Raw genomic sequence first — 16,441 nt, 5'->3', positions numbered from 1 at the left:
TTGTTATCCATTCTATATATAAAAGCTTATAGATCTTTTAAAATCTAAGTCAAGGATTATCTCTCATTTTTTATCTATACTTATTGCTAATGAAGCTGAGAATCTTTGCATACTTTTATTGGCAGTGTATATTTATATGTCCTTTGCCCAGGTTTTCATTTCGTTTGTTTTTGTTGATTTGTGAGAGCTCTTTGTGTATTTCATATATCAAACTTTATTCTGTGAAATATGTTAGAAAATATTTTTTCCCAGTGTTGCTCATCCCTCAGTTTTGTTTAGGGTGTTCTTTATCATGTAGAAGATTTAAATTTTAAGTGATCAAATCTGATCTTCTTGGTTTCTGGAATTTATGTCTTTTTTATATATCCCACTCTCAAGAAAATAAAATTATTCTTCAATATTTTTTCTAATACTGTTGTAGTTTATTTTTCTTTTTGAATCTTTAATCTGTATCAGATCTATTTCTGAGTATAGTGCGCAGTAGAGGTCAAACATTATTGTCTGCCAAATACGGTATCTAACACCGCACTGTAAGATGTTATGGAAAAACCCGAACGAACTTTCAGGCCAACCCCATAGATTGTCAATTGCAAGGATCGAGCAAGAAGCAAAACTTGCCTTTCCTGACTTCGGCTCAGCACCAAGCTACGTCCACAGTCTCGAAAGACAACGGGACACCAGTTTTGGTTTCGAGGACACTGAACTTTGTTTGCCTCACCTCCATGATCCAAATATTATATCCTCAACTGCTTCAGGAGACTCAAGGCATCTTTGTTTCTCTGTCCCTTTTCCCCACCACCTAACCCAGCTACTAGCACATATTAGCTTCTTCATAAGTGTTCACTGACTAACTGGGATGTGAGGCAACCAATTGTTAGTACGATTTTAACACTTTACCCAGAGTACTAGGTTCAAGTATTCTCAAGTCTCTTTTCCAGAAGGGTTTTCAATCAGATTTCAACTCATTTTTAAAAGACACATTATTGGGTTTTTGTTTTTTAATTTTATTGAAGTATAGTTGAGTTACGATGTTGTGTTAATTTCTGCTGTACAGCAAAGTGATTCAGTTATACATGTATATATTCTTTTTCATATTCTTTTCATTATGGTTTATCACAGGATATTGAATATAGTTCCCTGTGCTATACAGTAGGACCTTGTTGTTTATCCATCCTGTATATAATAGTTTGCATCTGCTAATCCCAAACTCCCAGTTCGTCCCTCCTCCATTCCCCTCCCCCTTGGCAACCAGAAGTCTGTTCTCTGTGTCTGTGAGTCTGTTTCCGATTTGTGAATAAGTTCATTTGTGTTATGTTTTATATTCCACACATAAGTGATATCATATGGTATTTGTCTTTCTCTGTCTGACTTCGCTTAGTATGATCATCTCTAGGTCCATCCATGTTGCTGCAAATGGCGTTATTTCGTTCTTTCTATAGCTGAGTAGTACTCCATTGTGTATATGTACATCTTCTTCATCCATTCATCAGTCGATGGACATTTAGGTGGTTTCCATGTCTTGGCTATTGTAAATAGTGCTGCTATGAACATTGGGGTGCGTGTATATTTTCGAATTATAGTTGTGTCAGGATATATGCCCAGAAGTGGCATTGCAGAATCATATGGCAACCCTATTTTTAAAAAGACACATTGTTCGTAAGTCCCTCTGCATATCTAGCCCAGCCCACAAATGACTTGTCAAGTTGCAGGCATTTTCCCCTCTGTCTGTCTGGCTGGCTGTCTGGCTGGCTGGCTGGTTGGGGCTCCTCAACCCCCTTTACCTTCTCTCCAGGTAGTCTCTGTACTGTAAGCTCCAAGTAGGTGGGACCCGTTTAACTTAAAGCAGCAGACACGGGTGGCTTGTCCTGTTACTTCCCACTGAGTAACTAACACTGATAATTCATTTCATCCCTTACAGAGAACTCTGGGGGGAGAAAAAAAAAAGCTCCAGCTTGATCATTAAAATGAGCTTTACACCATTTAGGTGAATCTAAATTGTGTCATTTCTTTTTGTCATCAGCCTGTTAACTTGTCAGGCCTTAGTGGCAGTGGTATATTTTTCTTCTGCGCAAGTCTTAGAGCTTCCATTTACTAGATTTAGTAAAACAGGAATAGTCACTTTGTGCAAACATTTTAATTAATTTTAAATAGAAAGTTGAATGTACAATGCTGTGCTCCTGGAAAGCCTTAGGAACAGGGGAGAGAGACAGGGATGTAAAACTTTCCACACATGATTCCAGAACCATCTCCCGCCCACAACCAGAGAAGACTAGGGGAAGAAAAAGATGATGTCTTTCTATTAGTATTATTTGATGCTTTTCTGGTGGTGGTGGTGGTGGTGTGTGTGCCTTTGAGACCTACTGCATTTTTAATTTTATTAACCCTTGAAGTCAGTCTGGAGATTCAGTTTGGAATTTCATAAGGGAACATGCGTTAATTACAAACCAGGTGTCAGCTACTGTTTGGAGTCCTCAGGCATTTTAGCACACTTAATGTTCCCATCAACTCTGAGAGAGAATTTTTTGATGGGGAAAGTGGGTCTCAGAGAAGTACAGTGATCTTGTCAAAATCCCAAGGCTGGTAAGTGATGGGTCAGGATTTGAACCCAGGTCTTTCTGGCATCAAAACCCTTATTCTTTCCACCTCTGTTCCATATCACTTCCAGGCAGGTGCAGTCAGAATTGTCTGTCCTATAACCTGTCATAAAAAAAAAATCTTGTAGATTTAGTGATAGTAAAACTATAAGAAAAGTTATTAATGCAGGAGGTCCCCACCTCACACGCAGCCTCTCAGATGAGGACCAGGCTGAGCCTTACATACTGTGATGCTCTGGGTTGAGTTGTGTCTGAGGATGAGTCAGTCACCCTGAGGGAAGGAGTTCTCCATGCAGGTCAGCCCAGTGACCACTGGAAGGCGCTCATCTGACACTTGCCCTCTGTCCCATGGTAAATGGGTTACTAGAGAGCGTCATTCTTCTTTAACCTGCCTTCTGCTTTTTTTATGTGACATCAGCGGAACCTGTCAAGTGCCCTGCTTTCTGGAGAACATCACAGTGTTTTTCATTTTCTACCACCCTCCTGGTGAGCATACAGCCAACATATTGAAAGAAGGCTGCATTTAGAATGTGGAGAACTCCCTGACCTGACTATTCTCTACTTTTTTCCCCCTGAGTAATTTAAGTAGGTCATATTTTAAATTTGACTTCCCAGGCACCTGGTTTTAAATAAAATCCATTCTTACCTTCTAGACAATCCAATTTTTTTTCACCACTTGGAGTTTATGCAGAAGAAAAACAGTCACAATACGATTAAAGAAAATAATCCTAACTGTATTTTATCAATTAATAAAGACAATAATTGTTTCCTCCTTACGTTCTACCCTCTTCCACCTTTTGGGTGGAAGGAAAGTACAGTGGGAGCCTATTGGTGGTGATTGGATGGAACTTTCTCTGCCATCCGGGGCAAGTTCAATAGAGAGCCCTCATGTCAGAAACAGCCCTTGGAAGCTCTTATCACTAGGCATGGGTAGCCACGCTTCTTCCTGTTGTCCTGTTTGAGTGTGCAAGGGAAGAAGTGTGGTAAGAAATGATGCTGATTCTAGTCTTCCTACCAGGAGATATCCCAAAAGTGTTACCTAGGTCAGAAATGGCAAGTGAGTTTTCTCTTGCCACCTCCACCTGCTCCCAAGTCCCAGCCAGGGCACTACATTGAAGGTTTTTAGGCTCTTCCTAGGCTCCGGAGGACAAGATGCCATGATCTGCCCCTGCAGAGGTGCAGGAGGGAGACGAGTAGCTCATGGGCCCTCATTTCCCCTCCCTGACCTAAAGCTTAGCATGAGTCTTATGTATGGGACACTGACATGGAACCAATTTACTTTGTCCTGGAAGCCCTCTCAATACTTTGAGAAAGCCCATCATTTCTCATACTTGTTCGTATTTGCACAGTCTCTAATCTGAATCTGGGGCACCCTGGTTTAGAATGGTACCCTCTCTCAGACAATCAGCATGGGTCGCAACTCTACAGATCTCTCTGCTCAAGTCTCTTGGAAATAGAAGGCATGCTCCCTACATTTAGAAAGAGTTTATCTAAATTTAACATGTAGCTTTGATGTTCTCTCTTTTGATCTCATTCTTCTTCTCTGGTAGATTCATAAGCATAAGAATTCTCCTGGAAATGGTTGTTTGTACAACTATTCTAAAATAGAATATGGGGGTGGGGAAAGCCCCTGGATAGTAGGTCAGCTGTTGAGATGTTTTTGTTTCATGTCAGTTTACAATTAGGGTCAATTACAACCAACACACACTTCACGAGAAAAAGGCATTGTATGTACAACATGAGGTCTGCTCTAGAAACTGTTCTTTCCACACCTTTCATAAATGGCCATTTTCTGCTTTGCCCGCACGCCCACCACTTGGGAGTCTCTGAATGTCAGGAACATAACAGACATATTTACTCAATCAAGCCAACACTGATGAATGCAACACTGGAAGGAAATCAACAGTGATAAACATAGTCTTGTCCTTGAGTAGCTTACTGTATCTTTGGGAAATGAGACACAGAAGGAGAATTAATTACTATAAAAACTAAATAGAACATGACAACAAAAGGGGCACGGTAAGGTGGATGGGGCCTTTACTAAGGAGCGATCTAATTAGGTATGTAATCGCGTCAGGGGATGGGGAGACCATTCCAGTTGCAGGCACACGTGTACCTGGAGAATTCTTGGAGCCTGTGCATTCAAAATCACAGGTAAACCAGGAATTGTTAAAACACCCCTGTCGGTCATTTCTGAAGGTCCCTGAATGCCAGTTCCATAGCCTGGAGCCATGCCCTCATTTTAGGCTCATGGTGGAAGCCAGGTTGGAAATTCAGGTTCTTTACAAACTAATCCTGAAGTGAAGAGTCCAAAGTCTGAAGGTGACCACTAAAATCTCACTCTTGATGACCTCCAAATGGGCAGTATTGGCACAGTTGAGGCCAAACTGGTAAGAACTGTTGGTAATTCATACCAGACCATCCCCAGATTGTCAGCCTTCTTCCTATCAACAGAGGCAAGAGGGTCCCTGCTGACATGAACTGCTAGAGATTTCATGTCTTCAACCTGCCCTCCCCTTCCTTTTTTTTTTTTTTTTTTTTTTAAGGCCAGGCTTATTTCCTCTTTATACTTTATCACACATGTTATGCTTTGGGGTAGGCACAGTTATTTCTCTGTGGTCTAGATAAGGAAAGTGAAGCATAGAGAGATGGTGCCTCAACAGTGGCCCATCCCCTTCCTTCTTTTTTTTTTTTTTTCCGCTGTACGCGGGCCGCTCACTGCTGTGGCCTCTCCCGTTGCGGAGCACAGGCTCCGGATGCACAGGCTCAGCAGCCATGGCTCACGGGCCCAGCCGCTCCGCAGCATGTGGGATCTTCCCGGACCGGGGCACGAACCCGTGTCCCCTGCATCGGCAGGCGGACTCTCAACCACTGCACCACCAGGGAAACCCTCCCCTTCCTTTTTAATGAACATAAACTTATCAGGAGTAGGAGTTGACTAATCTGAGGGTAGAATATTCAGCAAAATGGGTTCTGATCCCCATTACCGACAGCAGCAACACGCATGTCCATGCAGCTTCGTTCAAGGCACAGCTTAGAGTCAAGGCAACCTGGTTTCCAGTGGGGACCCCCTACTCGTGACCTTTATGATTTCCAGCAAAGTAATTTCACCAATCTGAGCCTCAGCTATAAAATGGGAGCGTGATCCTAGCCTCCCACCTCGTTGGGTGATCATGACGATTCAGCAATAAATTGCGTGTGAAGGATCCTATGCCGTGCCCAGCATATAATAAGCATTCAGTTGGTGGTAACTGCTGTTATTAGTAGCATTTTTTAAATTAATTTTTATTGGTGTATAGTTGATTTCCAATGTTGTGTTAGCTTCTGCTGTGCAGCAAAGTGAATCAATTATACATATGGCTATATCCACTCTTTTTTAGATTCTTTTCCCATACAGGTCATTACAGAGTATTGAGGAGAGTTCCCTGTGCTATTCAGTAGGTTCTCATTAGTTGTTCTTAGTAGCATTTCTGTTGTGGTGGTTATTGTTTATCTGAAGATGGCTCTGCACCTCCGTGGCCCAAGTCCCCAGCCAAGAGCCCTGCAAGCAAAGCCGAGATGCCTGGCAGGCTCAGCCTCCTTAGACGGACACAGCCCTTCAGGCGCTGTCCCCAGCCCCATCCTCTGTGACCTGGTGCTCTGTCTTTGCTCTTTGCAGCCGCCTGCCCCGTCCTGTGCAGCGGGAATGGGCAGTACTCTAAAGGGACATGCCAGTGCTACAGCGGCTGGAAAGGCGCGGAGTGCGATGTGCCCTTGAATCAGTGCATCGATCCTTCCTGCGGGGGCCATGGCTCCTGCATCGATGGCAACTGTGTCTGCTCTGCCGGCTTCAAAGGCAAGCACTGCGAGGAAGGTAAGCGCCAAGGGGTGGGCTGGGCAGCCATGGGGGCGGGAGGCGTTTGCAGGCCTGGACCTTTGCTAGTGAGCCCAGTCCTGGCTCCGTGTTTTGCAAAGGAAGTTTCAACATTTTGCACTTCAAACCCCTCGGCTTTGATGGACTTCTTAAGCTTTAGAACTCAAGAGAGGAGGCTTGCAGGCTGACTCTGGAAGACATGTTTTGTTTTCCCCTTCTTTATGTTAATTAGTTCCTTTTCCTTTTCTCCTGTGTTTTTCTGTCTTCTGTCTCCCTCTGCTTCTCCTCCCCCTCCTGCTCTTTCTTTTCCTTTTTCTTCCTTCCGCTTCCCCATCTTCCTCTTTTTTCTGCTTTATTTAAAGTCCTCTGACTTGGGAATTATGGTATCCAGAAAAAAAGAAACAAGAATCCTTAATCCTCCTCCCTTCCCCAAGGCTGTTTTCTTTTCTTTTTTGTTGTTTTATCTTAAAGCTGTTCCTGGTCATCTCAGACCCGTATATGTCTGTGTAAATATTTCTTCAAAAATTAATATCAATAGAAGGCAGTCAGGCTTGAAAGACTATAGGTACCTGCGTCATTTAGAGACACCATGTAGGGCAAATGATCCTGGTTACCTACAATCACAGAGACTTAGAGGAGAGTGGGCGCGCAGTGAGAGGGCTGGGATTTGATGAGTCCTGAAGAGCTCACTCTAACGTGCTTTGAATTGGTCGCTAGCACACGTGGGCAAACCAAGCCTGATCAGAAGCTGGGGGTGGGGGGGTGGTTTGGGGGAGGAAGTATAGGAATACAGGGAAAGAGCACCTCTCCGGAGGTGTTCGGAAGCCAGCTCTAACTAGTCCTAGTTGCTCTGGTTAGTGCTTCAGGAAGTCATTTGGTAGCAAGGTGTTGGGACCTGTAAGGCACTGGAACTCAGCCAAGCTGCCTGTCAGCCTTCCCCCTCTGTATTTGCCCTTCCAGAGTATGATTTTAGTTGCCCATCTATTGCTTTTCCCCTTACAAAGAATCATCCACAGTTAGTAGGAAGGTGAAAACCTAGGTTCTCTCCATCTCTCGCCTGCTCCCCTCCCTTTGAATTGGCTCAGTCATTACAGCCCTCACCACAAAGTAATGACAGTGGCTTTCCCTTAGATACCCACACAGAAGCTCCCCTTGTGACTTCTCCCATTTCATAGTTTTTAGAACTAGTTCCACAAAGACTCAGCTTCTGTGACATTATTCTTCTAAGATTTTCCAATACATCACTGCTAGTGCCCTTAATGGGGCCCAGAAGTGTGACCCCACCCCCAGATCCTCACTTGCTCAACTCTCTCTCTAGTTTTCCTCTATAATAAAAGGTAGCCTCCCTCCCTCCATCTGCATCATAAAACCAAATTGGGAGCTTGGATGGAGGAAGTGCTGATTTAATGACCCTGTTTGAAAGGTTAAAGCTCTTAAAGATAAATGGACTGCAGGAGGCAAAGCTGCATTGGCTGAAGACAGGGGAGAGGCCAACAATATGACAAGCAAGGTTAACACGACCTTTTGCATATACCTCATTTGGCAAGAGGATAGTGATAGAGCAATGGTGTTGCCCATCTTAGAATTTTTTCAGTCCAGTCAAGATTGTGCATATCTGTATGAGTGGGATTTCAAGTACTCTCTCAACTTTCTCACTCTCCCACCTGGTCTCATTTAAATGTTCAGAATGAATTAAGCATCCAACAAAACAAGGAAGCCACGTGGATCATTATGAAAGGATGAAGTCGCCTCTATTGATTTCTGCTGCCCCAAAAGAATGAGCCGAGATGATGCATATGCTGTTTTCAAAATAGGAAATGGAATCAGAAAGCCTGGATCAGCCCTTTTTCTTCCATTTACCTTTTTTCTTTCTGATATTCATCTTAGTCATAACGTTCAAACAGTTTACCTGAAATGGCCATGGCAACGAAATCAATAGTTGTCATCCTCCATTTTTGTTGCATAAACATTGTTGTACTATTAGCAAATTTGCACAAGAAAATGAAAGGACAGATTCGTGAGGTTTCACTCGATGATGTCTGGGGGAGTGGGAAGGTGAGACGAGAGAAGAATTGACATATTAGTTTAAGTCAGCCATGTTTTCATGTCAGTTTCATGGTTGAGTCATTTTTCAATGACATTTAACTTCATAAATGTAATTCATGGTTCTTCAGGGGTTTATAGTACATATTGTTTGTAAAACTCCTTGACCTCCTTTTTTATCCTTAGGGACAAAAATTGCATTCACAACCCTTTTTTGTCAAACCTACAGAGGGCCCAAGACTAAATGAGTTCTAATGATTTCAGCTGCCAGAGGGCTGGTGGTGTAAGGCACATGGTACTTAGCTGGTAAAGACCACTGTCCCCCTTTTAAGTATAACACTGTTTCTATTTATAAAGCTTTGTACAATGCCATCCTCCCTGCTGCCTGCCAAATACTCTGAGGAGGTGGCCACGAGACCATCGTATGAAACTGGAACCAAATTTAAAATTCAGAGTGAAACTACCCCCCTTAATGTCTGAATTTAGTTATTCCATCAGCTGCTATAATTATATAGCACAAAGGGCATATTTACTGGTTTCACTGACCTGAGAAAGGGTTATCTCATATTTCTAGATACAACAAATGGTTCTTTTAATGACATTCCACTCCAGGGCTAATAAATCTCAGTGGATTTTCCTCCTTCCTTCATACTGTAATTCAGGATAGAGAAGCGAAAGCTAATTTATCTGGAAGAAAAGTGTCATTTTCTTCCTTTTTTTTTTTTTGGTATATTACTTTTTATTTCATCCTTTTAGAAAAAGATCATATGATAGGTTTTTTCAGTTTCTTGAGAACTCCTAGCTATTGGCACCTCACCAAACATTTTAAGTGGCTAATTATAGATGGAGAGTGATTTTTGAGACACATAGCACATGAGGTATTTTTGTGTAGATTTTGAGTTTGCTATGTTTGAAATGGGGACAGAGTAAAAAACTAGAACTTTGGGATTTTCTTTTATGAGAAGAATATGGACAAGATTGATTCTGAATGAATGAGTTCATGTTTTGCAGATTCCAAATTGCACAGCATTCTTCCCAAAAGCAAGATGTTATTAGCACCCTTTTCTCTTTCTTGTCAGTCCTTCACACTGGAAATTTGTCTCATTAACAACAAATGCTTATGGCAAAGTCTGCCGTTTATCCTCACAGCAATTATGTATTGAGCACCTACTGTATTCCCTTGACTGTGAGAGGCATGAGATGTTAAAGGCATTGCACAGCCTCTTTGTGAATGTCTTCCATGTGTTTGAATCTTTCAGTTCATTTACATCCAGATGTGCTCCACCCTCCTGAATGGAGCAAATTTGAAAATATCAGAAAGGGTTCGTGTCATCAGGAGTAATAGTCCCCAAGACAATGAGTTCAACATTAAAGTGATTGTAACCAGAGAAAATGGCATCATCATAAATGTCTCCAACTAATAATAAGTCACTGAAATGTACCTCTCTGAGAGTATTCCTGATTAAAATTTCAAAAAACAATGGCAGCTTTTGCTTCCCCATGGCTCAAATAGTTTTGAACTGATTTCCATAAATAACATCTTCCTGAGAAGGTCCAAATGGGATCCTGAACAAACATCTCTTAACGCTGAAAATTCTTATTTCTGCCTCAAGCTGTGCCCCCAGATGATGGCAGAAGCAAAGGCTTTAATCTAGGCCAACAGACCTGATTTCCAAGCTGTTAAAATGAGCGAAGTTTATGTCTTAGTCAAATAAGATGACAAGACCCCCCCGCCATTGCTCTGATCCATAAGGCACCATCTGAGCCTCACGTAAGACCACTGTTCACCACTCAAACCCCACGGTGTGCAGTGCCCTCTGTTCAAATGCCACTGCATCATTTTCTAGGAATACCTAAGGAAGCTGGTCTTCCTCTAAAAAGCCCTCTTTGTCCATCCTTAGGCTGGATGGATGTCCAGAGTTTAGGGTCACATTCTCATACAAAGAGTCCTGTCCTGAGAACTGGCCTTTGCAGCTCACTGCTCTCCTCACTTTGAGTGGATTCCAGAGTAATAAACTTCAAGTCACTACTGGATGTATAGCCACTCTGATTACTAAGATGGCCAAGCAATCAGACCATGAAACTGGCAAGAACAACAGTGACTGGAATCTGACCGTTAATTCGCCTGATTAATGGTCTGGGGGGAGGTCAGTGCCACAGCCAGAGACTCACCCATCCATTTTACTGAGATTATGTGTAGGAAGGTTACCCCTTTGGGATCACTTCCACACCCAACTTCACCTCTTCTACCCTGCACATTTACTAACTTCTTCCAGTAGATGTGTGCTCAGAGAATGAAAACTAATTTTAGACTTAGCCTAAGTGAAACTTAATTAGGAAAGTGACTCATGCATGAGTGTTACTGGTTTTCTTTTTCATCTTTTGGTACCTTCTGAAGTCAAGTATTAGTGAAGTTAGACTGAGCCTCTCTACTTTTCTCTCCAAAAGTGAGGGATGCTCGGGTTTGGTATTACATGTAGAGACATCACCAGCATTCATGGTCCAGTCTCAGAAGCCCTGATGTGGTTTAGTAAGATACTAATGCTTCTAAGTACAAGGTTCTCAAGGTTGGATGATACATCTCTATATTTGGTTCCTCCTAATTCTGCTTGAGAAATCCCCCTTTTTCCTTTACATTCTCTTCAAGTTTGAGATTTGATATTTTAAAAAATAAAAAGTCTTTAATTCTTTATGGGTATTCTTCAAGGGGTCATGTACTACCTGGGCTGCTCTGTTTGCTTGCAGGCAGGTAGGAATTGGTGAACCACTGGTCCGTTCAGCTGTAAACTGGTGTTTCATGGCCCACCCCCCATGAATGATCAATACTTTTCCTCTTTGTTTTTTTTCAGTTGATTGCTTGGATCCTACGTGCTCCAGCCATGGGGTCTGTGTAAATGGAGAATGCCTTTGCAGCCCTGGCTGGGGTGGCCTCAACTGTGAGCTGGCGAGGGTCCAGTGCCCAGACCAGTGCAGTGGACATGGCACTTACCTCCCTGATACGGGCCTCTGCAGCTGTGATCCCAACTGGATGGGTCCCGACTGCTCCGTCGGTAAGCCAAGAGGTTTTCTCCTTACTTTCCCCAACACTCATGCCCTGTGTTCCTTCCAAAAGCCCAAACAGATGGGAATCTGCTCTTTCCATTCAGGATGGAGGGACTTTGGTCAGTTGTATAGTACCTCTCTAACTCTATCCTCAGTCATGAAGTCTTTGATCCTTGAGAAAAGAACAAACAAACAAACACCACTTGGTTCTTGTGCCTCCTTGGTTTCATCACTGCAAATGGATGAGGGGCCCGGGAGGGATGCTTCCATTTGCATTATAGCTTTCTTATGTACACTCCCTAAAGGTAACAAAACAGAACAATTCAGTCCCAGACAAACTGAATGGAATGTCCTATAAAAGAGAAAGGACGTTCCCTCGGGGTGCCAGGTGAACATGTTATAAAGCTCTGCAATACTCCAGTGACAGGAAAATAATGAAGTTGCACTGTACCCTTTATTTTCCTAAAATTAGGAGTACGTGTCTTACCTCCCTAGTGACCTTAAAATGGAATGGTTCAACAGTTCAAGCCAGGCTCCACCTTGCCTAGAATGGTTCCGTTCACACTGTCAAGTGCCTATCCAAGCAAGCCATCATCCTTCCGCCCCCTTCTGTCAGATTACCATGGCAATCAGGAAGGGAATCTATGCGAAGCTTTGCTACAATGGGAAAGAAATGAATATTTCATTCCAGAAGGAAAAAAAAAAAGGAAGAGTCAGTTAAAATGGGCTATTTTGGGTATCTTCTCAGCCCACTCGCCTCTGCCTTCAACTCTGATGTTGGTGGTCCAGGCCAAGCTCTGTGGAGGATGGGGGGAGGGGCGCCCTAGATCCAACGCCCAGCAGTGCTGCCGACATGCTGTGTGACTTGGAGTGAGTCACTAACCCTCCTGGTCTGGTTTCCCCTCCCCTGGCATGATGAGCCATGCCTCCCTCAGTAGTCTGTCATAAGGATGAATGTCTGGCACGGCACGTGCTTGTCCTCGAGTGAGAGGTCTGGAATGCCAGAGAGTGCATATCTGTCTGTATGTCTCCTCCCCAACCACAAAAGACTTTGAGCTCCTTTGAGAAAGAGGCTATGTAAATGCAGCACAATTAGAGCGGTCATGATTGCCACCAAGGTGCCGATCTGGGTGACAGCTGGACCTGCAGTCATCGTGAGGTTGGAGCCGCTGGGTCTCTAACTGGCCTCTGGTCAGTTCAGGCTCTCAACAGGGAAAAGAATCCCAGCTGGCTGGGGAGTCAGGCTCCACAGGTATCTTTTCAGGTGGGCACCTCCCGGGTAGCTTTGCCAGACTGGTTGAGCAACAATGTCTGACCTCTTCCTGGGATGGTCTCAAGCCCTAGAGCAGTGGTTCTTACACTTCAGTGTACATCAGAAACACTCGGCGGACTTGATAAAACAGATATCTAAGTCCCACTCCCCGCGTTTCTAAGTCAAGAGGACCAACCAGGGCATAAGAATTTGCATTTCCACATAGTTCCCCAGTGATGGCGATGCAGCCAGTCCAGGGACCCCACTGTGAGAACGCTGCTCTAGAAACTACCTCACAGTGGATGAGTACCCAGCCAGTGGAGAGACAGGCCGCCCAAGATGACATACCTCTGGGTCTTGGGCCAGCTCCAAGGACCCGGGCCACGTGTGTGGTCTGGCCTCCAGTGGAGGGTTTCACCGGCTGTGGTGTTGAGCTGTAATCATTGTTTTTCTTCCAGAAGTGTGCTCAGTAGACTGTGGCACTCACGGCGTCTGCATCGGGGGAGCCTGCCGCTGTGAAGAAGGCTGGACAGGCGCAGCTTGTGACCAGCGCGTGTGCCACCCCCGCTGCATTGAGCACGGGACCTGTAAAGATGGCAAATGTGAATGCCGAGAGGGCTGGAATGGTGAACACTGCACCATTGGTAGGCAAACGGCAGGCACCGAAACAGGCACATATTGCTTTATTTTCATAAATTGTAGATCTATAGTGATGGTCGTGCGTTGCAACTGGCTGTTCCTTCAGGGACACGAGTGCTCTCCGGCATTCCCTGCTGCCCCTCCAAATCTCCCAGGGCATAGGGAAGGGAGAGGCAAGGCCCTGACGGGAAAAGGCTTTCCCTTCTTTCCAGAGTTCCAGATTGGGAGGAAAGGGAGCAGATCAGATAAGAAAATCCATCCAAATTACTCATCGTGGAGAAGGGAAATGCACACGCATGGGAAATTGTCAGGGCCTGGAGGTTTCAAGCACCCCAAATGACTGTGATCTTCAAGTCTCCCCCCTTTTTGAATACCCTCCCAGCCGGATCCCTGCTTGCTGGCAACAGTTGAACTCACTTCTTTTAGACCAGGTTGGATGCAGGGCGGGACTCCCAGGTTTCCTGGGTAACCAGGTACCCCTCTAATAGGTTTGAGCATCCCCTTGTTGTCCCAGGTCAAGGCTTTGTCCTTGGGCTCCTGACCCTCCCCCTCACCACCACCTTCGATAAATGTCTCCTCCTCTGGCCCCATTTCATCCTCACTCAGTCACCTCTCTGTATATGTAAAGCCTGATGACTGAGAATATTTCTTAAAAGGTCATTTTTTTAAAGAAGTAATACTTCTCAAGTTTCTTCGGTTTTGGTTTTGGTTTTGTCACGGTTTGGGGTTGGTTTCATGCCAAGCTGGCTGAGGCCACGTGCTTGCATGGAAACTCTCAGAGAAGTCTCTATCCAAACTACTAACACGGCCCCTTGAACTTACCTTTGATTCTAGCCATTGAGTTGGGGGCCCTCCCCTCTGTCCTAGCCCCAAGACCCCAGGCACCTGGAGTGAGAGGCAGGGTTAAAACTTCTGTTTCATGGAGTTTTAAGCTTCTCCAGGGCTGACTCATGAGCTCAGACTCAGTTTCCCATGCTGTTCATTTGGGTGGTCAAGCAGAGATAAAGTGCTCTCTGCATTAGGTTTCCCCCAATTCTATCTAATTGGGCATCCGAGGGGCAGCGTACCTATCCAGGCCACAACCTGTAGCACTGGGACCCTGCCGGGACAGTCTGTTGGCAGTGAATTGTTTTTGCAATCGTTCAGTGATGCTCCAGATCCCGCTCCCCCTGCAGCCGCTTTCATCTTCAGTTCCCTGCAGAGTCTGGGGGATAATTCAGAAGGCTTTGAAGGGAAGGAAGTGCACAGCCCAATACTGAGACAGTTTAAAATCCTTATTAATAGCTCCCACTCTTCAGGGGTGCTCCTCTTGATATACTTTTGCATGCTCGGTGTGATCTAAATACAGACTCTCCCCACCCTCCTACCTTCATTGCCCCCAGTCTCCCTCCCCAAAAGAGCTCTTGCCAACCAGAAACCTTTAGGTAGAACATCCCCCTTTCTCTCAATTCACACAACCCAGCCTCAGCCTCCCCTTTGCTCTCCCCTTCCCGCATCTGCCGAGGGTTTAGCATCCCACAGGGATTCCTGCTGACTCTCTCCCACCTACAACTCATCTCTACTCTGGGAAGAGCTCACAGGAGGGCAGCCCTGATGGATTAGAGCAGAGGTTGGAGAACTGTAGGTGGGGGTGCGGACCAAATCTAGCCTGCTGCCTGTTGCTCTGTGGCTTACGAGCTAAGAATAGTTACCTTTTTTTAAGAGTTGAAAGCAAAATATTTCCTGACACGTGACCATCATATGAAATTCCAATTTCAGTGTCCCTTAAACCAAGTGGTAGTAGAGGACAACCACACCCATGTGTGGATGTATCATCAGCTTCTGCACTGCACTTGGCCTTAAGTAATTGCAACGTGGTCCACAAAGCTATTTGTTGTCTGGTGCAAAAAATACAGGAAAAAAACTGGCCAACCTCTGAATTGGAGAGTTGCGCAAGTGTTGGCAAGAGAGGGAGGAGAAAAGAGAAGAGGGTCAACATTCACTTTAGAGAAAGGATACCAACTGTGACTTGAAGGCCATGAGGGGCCAAGAGAAAGGGAAGGGTCCAAATGTCAAAGAGAGCGAGTGGAGAGAGAACAACTGTTGCGTGGAAATGTCTCTGGGGCCTTTGCAGATGAAATGGGAAGATGGTAACTTGAGTCTCATAGAAGATGGTGAGGATGTGGCCAGCAGGAGAACACAGGAGATGATTCTTTCTAGCCAGCCCTTTGGGTGAGATGAATTAGAGAAAGGTGTTTTTGCTACTTGAAGTGTCTAGTCCAAGTTTCACAGCTCCGTGAGCTCTTGAGAAACAGAAAAGGTGCAGATTTATGTGCCAAGTAAAGCTCCCCCAAATGAAGCTAGTGACGTCCCAGAAAAGTCTCTCCTTCAGAATTATGATCTCTCACGACTTCATGAGCTCGCACTACGTATGTCATAAAGATCTTTATCACCAAAGTCTGTCCTTGTGAGAAATTAGGGCTCTGTGGTTTTATTAGTAGTATCAGTGCCATCCCCTCACAGATTTACATTCATTGGGCTTTGTTCAAAAAAACCCAAGCATTCCTTGGTTGGTGAGATTTGCTATTCAAAATCTAGAGGTGTTCGTACACATGTAATTGCTCCTTTTGCTTTTCAACCTCTGCCCCCGGAGTTGTTTCATGGAGTTTTAATCTTTTATTTTGAGCAGACTCTCCTGTGGATTCACTCTAAGTGAATGCCGCAATTTACAAGCCCAGAATCAGTCCTCCTCCTCAGGGATACTGACAGTCAGAAAAGAAAGAGAGGCTCTTTGGTCCCTTTCAAGCAGAGCCTCAAATGCTATATTTTGAAAATAGAAAATAAATAAGAATGAAATGGCACCTAGTCTGCAAAAAAAAAAAAAAAAATTGCGTTGGGAGGTTCGGGGTAAGGCAAAGCAGTGGGTGCTTCGGTTGTCTGTGGTTTATTTTCGAAAGGTCATGGTGCAACAGTTTTCTTAGGGTCATTGCAAATAGTCAGCTAAGCATTTCACATCAGTCCTTGTGTATCACGTTCATT

The 16,441-nt window shown here is 44.5% G+C and overlaps 1 protein-coding gene across 11 annotated transcripts in view; it reads left to right on the top strand.

Annotated features, from left to right (window-relative positions):
* TENM2 (teneurin transmembrane protein 2) overlaps nucleotides 1-16,441 on the top strand; it is a 536,125-nt gene that overhangs the window by 357,288 nt on the left and 162,396 nt on the right. For 6 of the 11 annotated variants that reach the window (XM_081231705.1, XM_081231704.1, XM_081231698.1 and 3 more), the window contains 3 exons: nucleotides 6,253-6,447; nucleotides 11,340-11,540; nucleotides 13,243-13,455. In XM_081231705.1, coding sequence (XP_081087831.1) covers nucleotides 6,253-6,447; nucleotides 11,340-11,540; nucleotides 13,243-13,455 — 609 coding nt within the window. The remainder of the gene's footprint in view (nucleotides 1-6,252; nucleotides 6,448-11,339; nucleotides 11,541-13,242; nucleotides 13,456-16,441) is intronic. The other 5 variants (XM_081231703.1, XM_081231701.1, XM_081231702.1 and 2 more) reach the window with 4 other exon arrangements.

Source organism: Mesoplodon bidens (genome assembly GCF_964165515.1).
Source record: "Mesoplodon bidens genome assembly, chromosome: 4".
NCBI lineage: Eukaryota > Metazoa > Chordata > Mammalia > Artiodactyla > Ziphiidae > Mesoplodon > Mesoplodon bidens.
The sequence above is the reverse complement of the archived record's forward strand: the minus strand, read 5'-3'. Positions and strand labels throughout refer to the sequence as shown.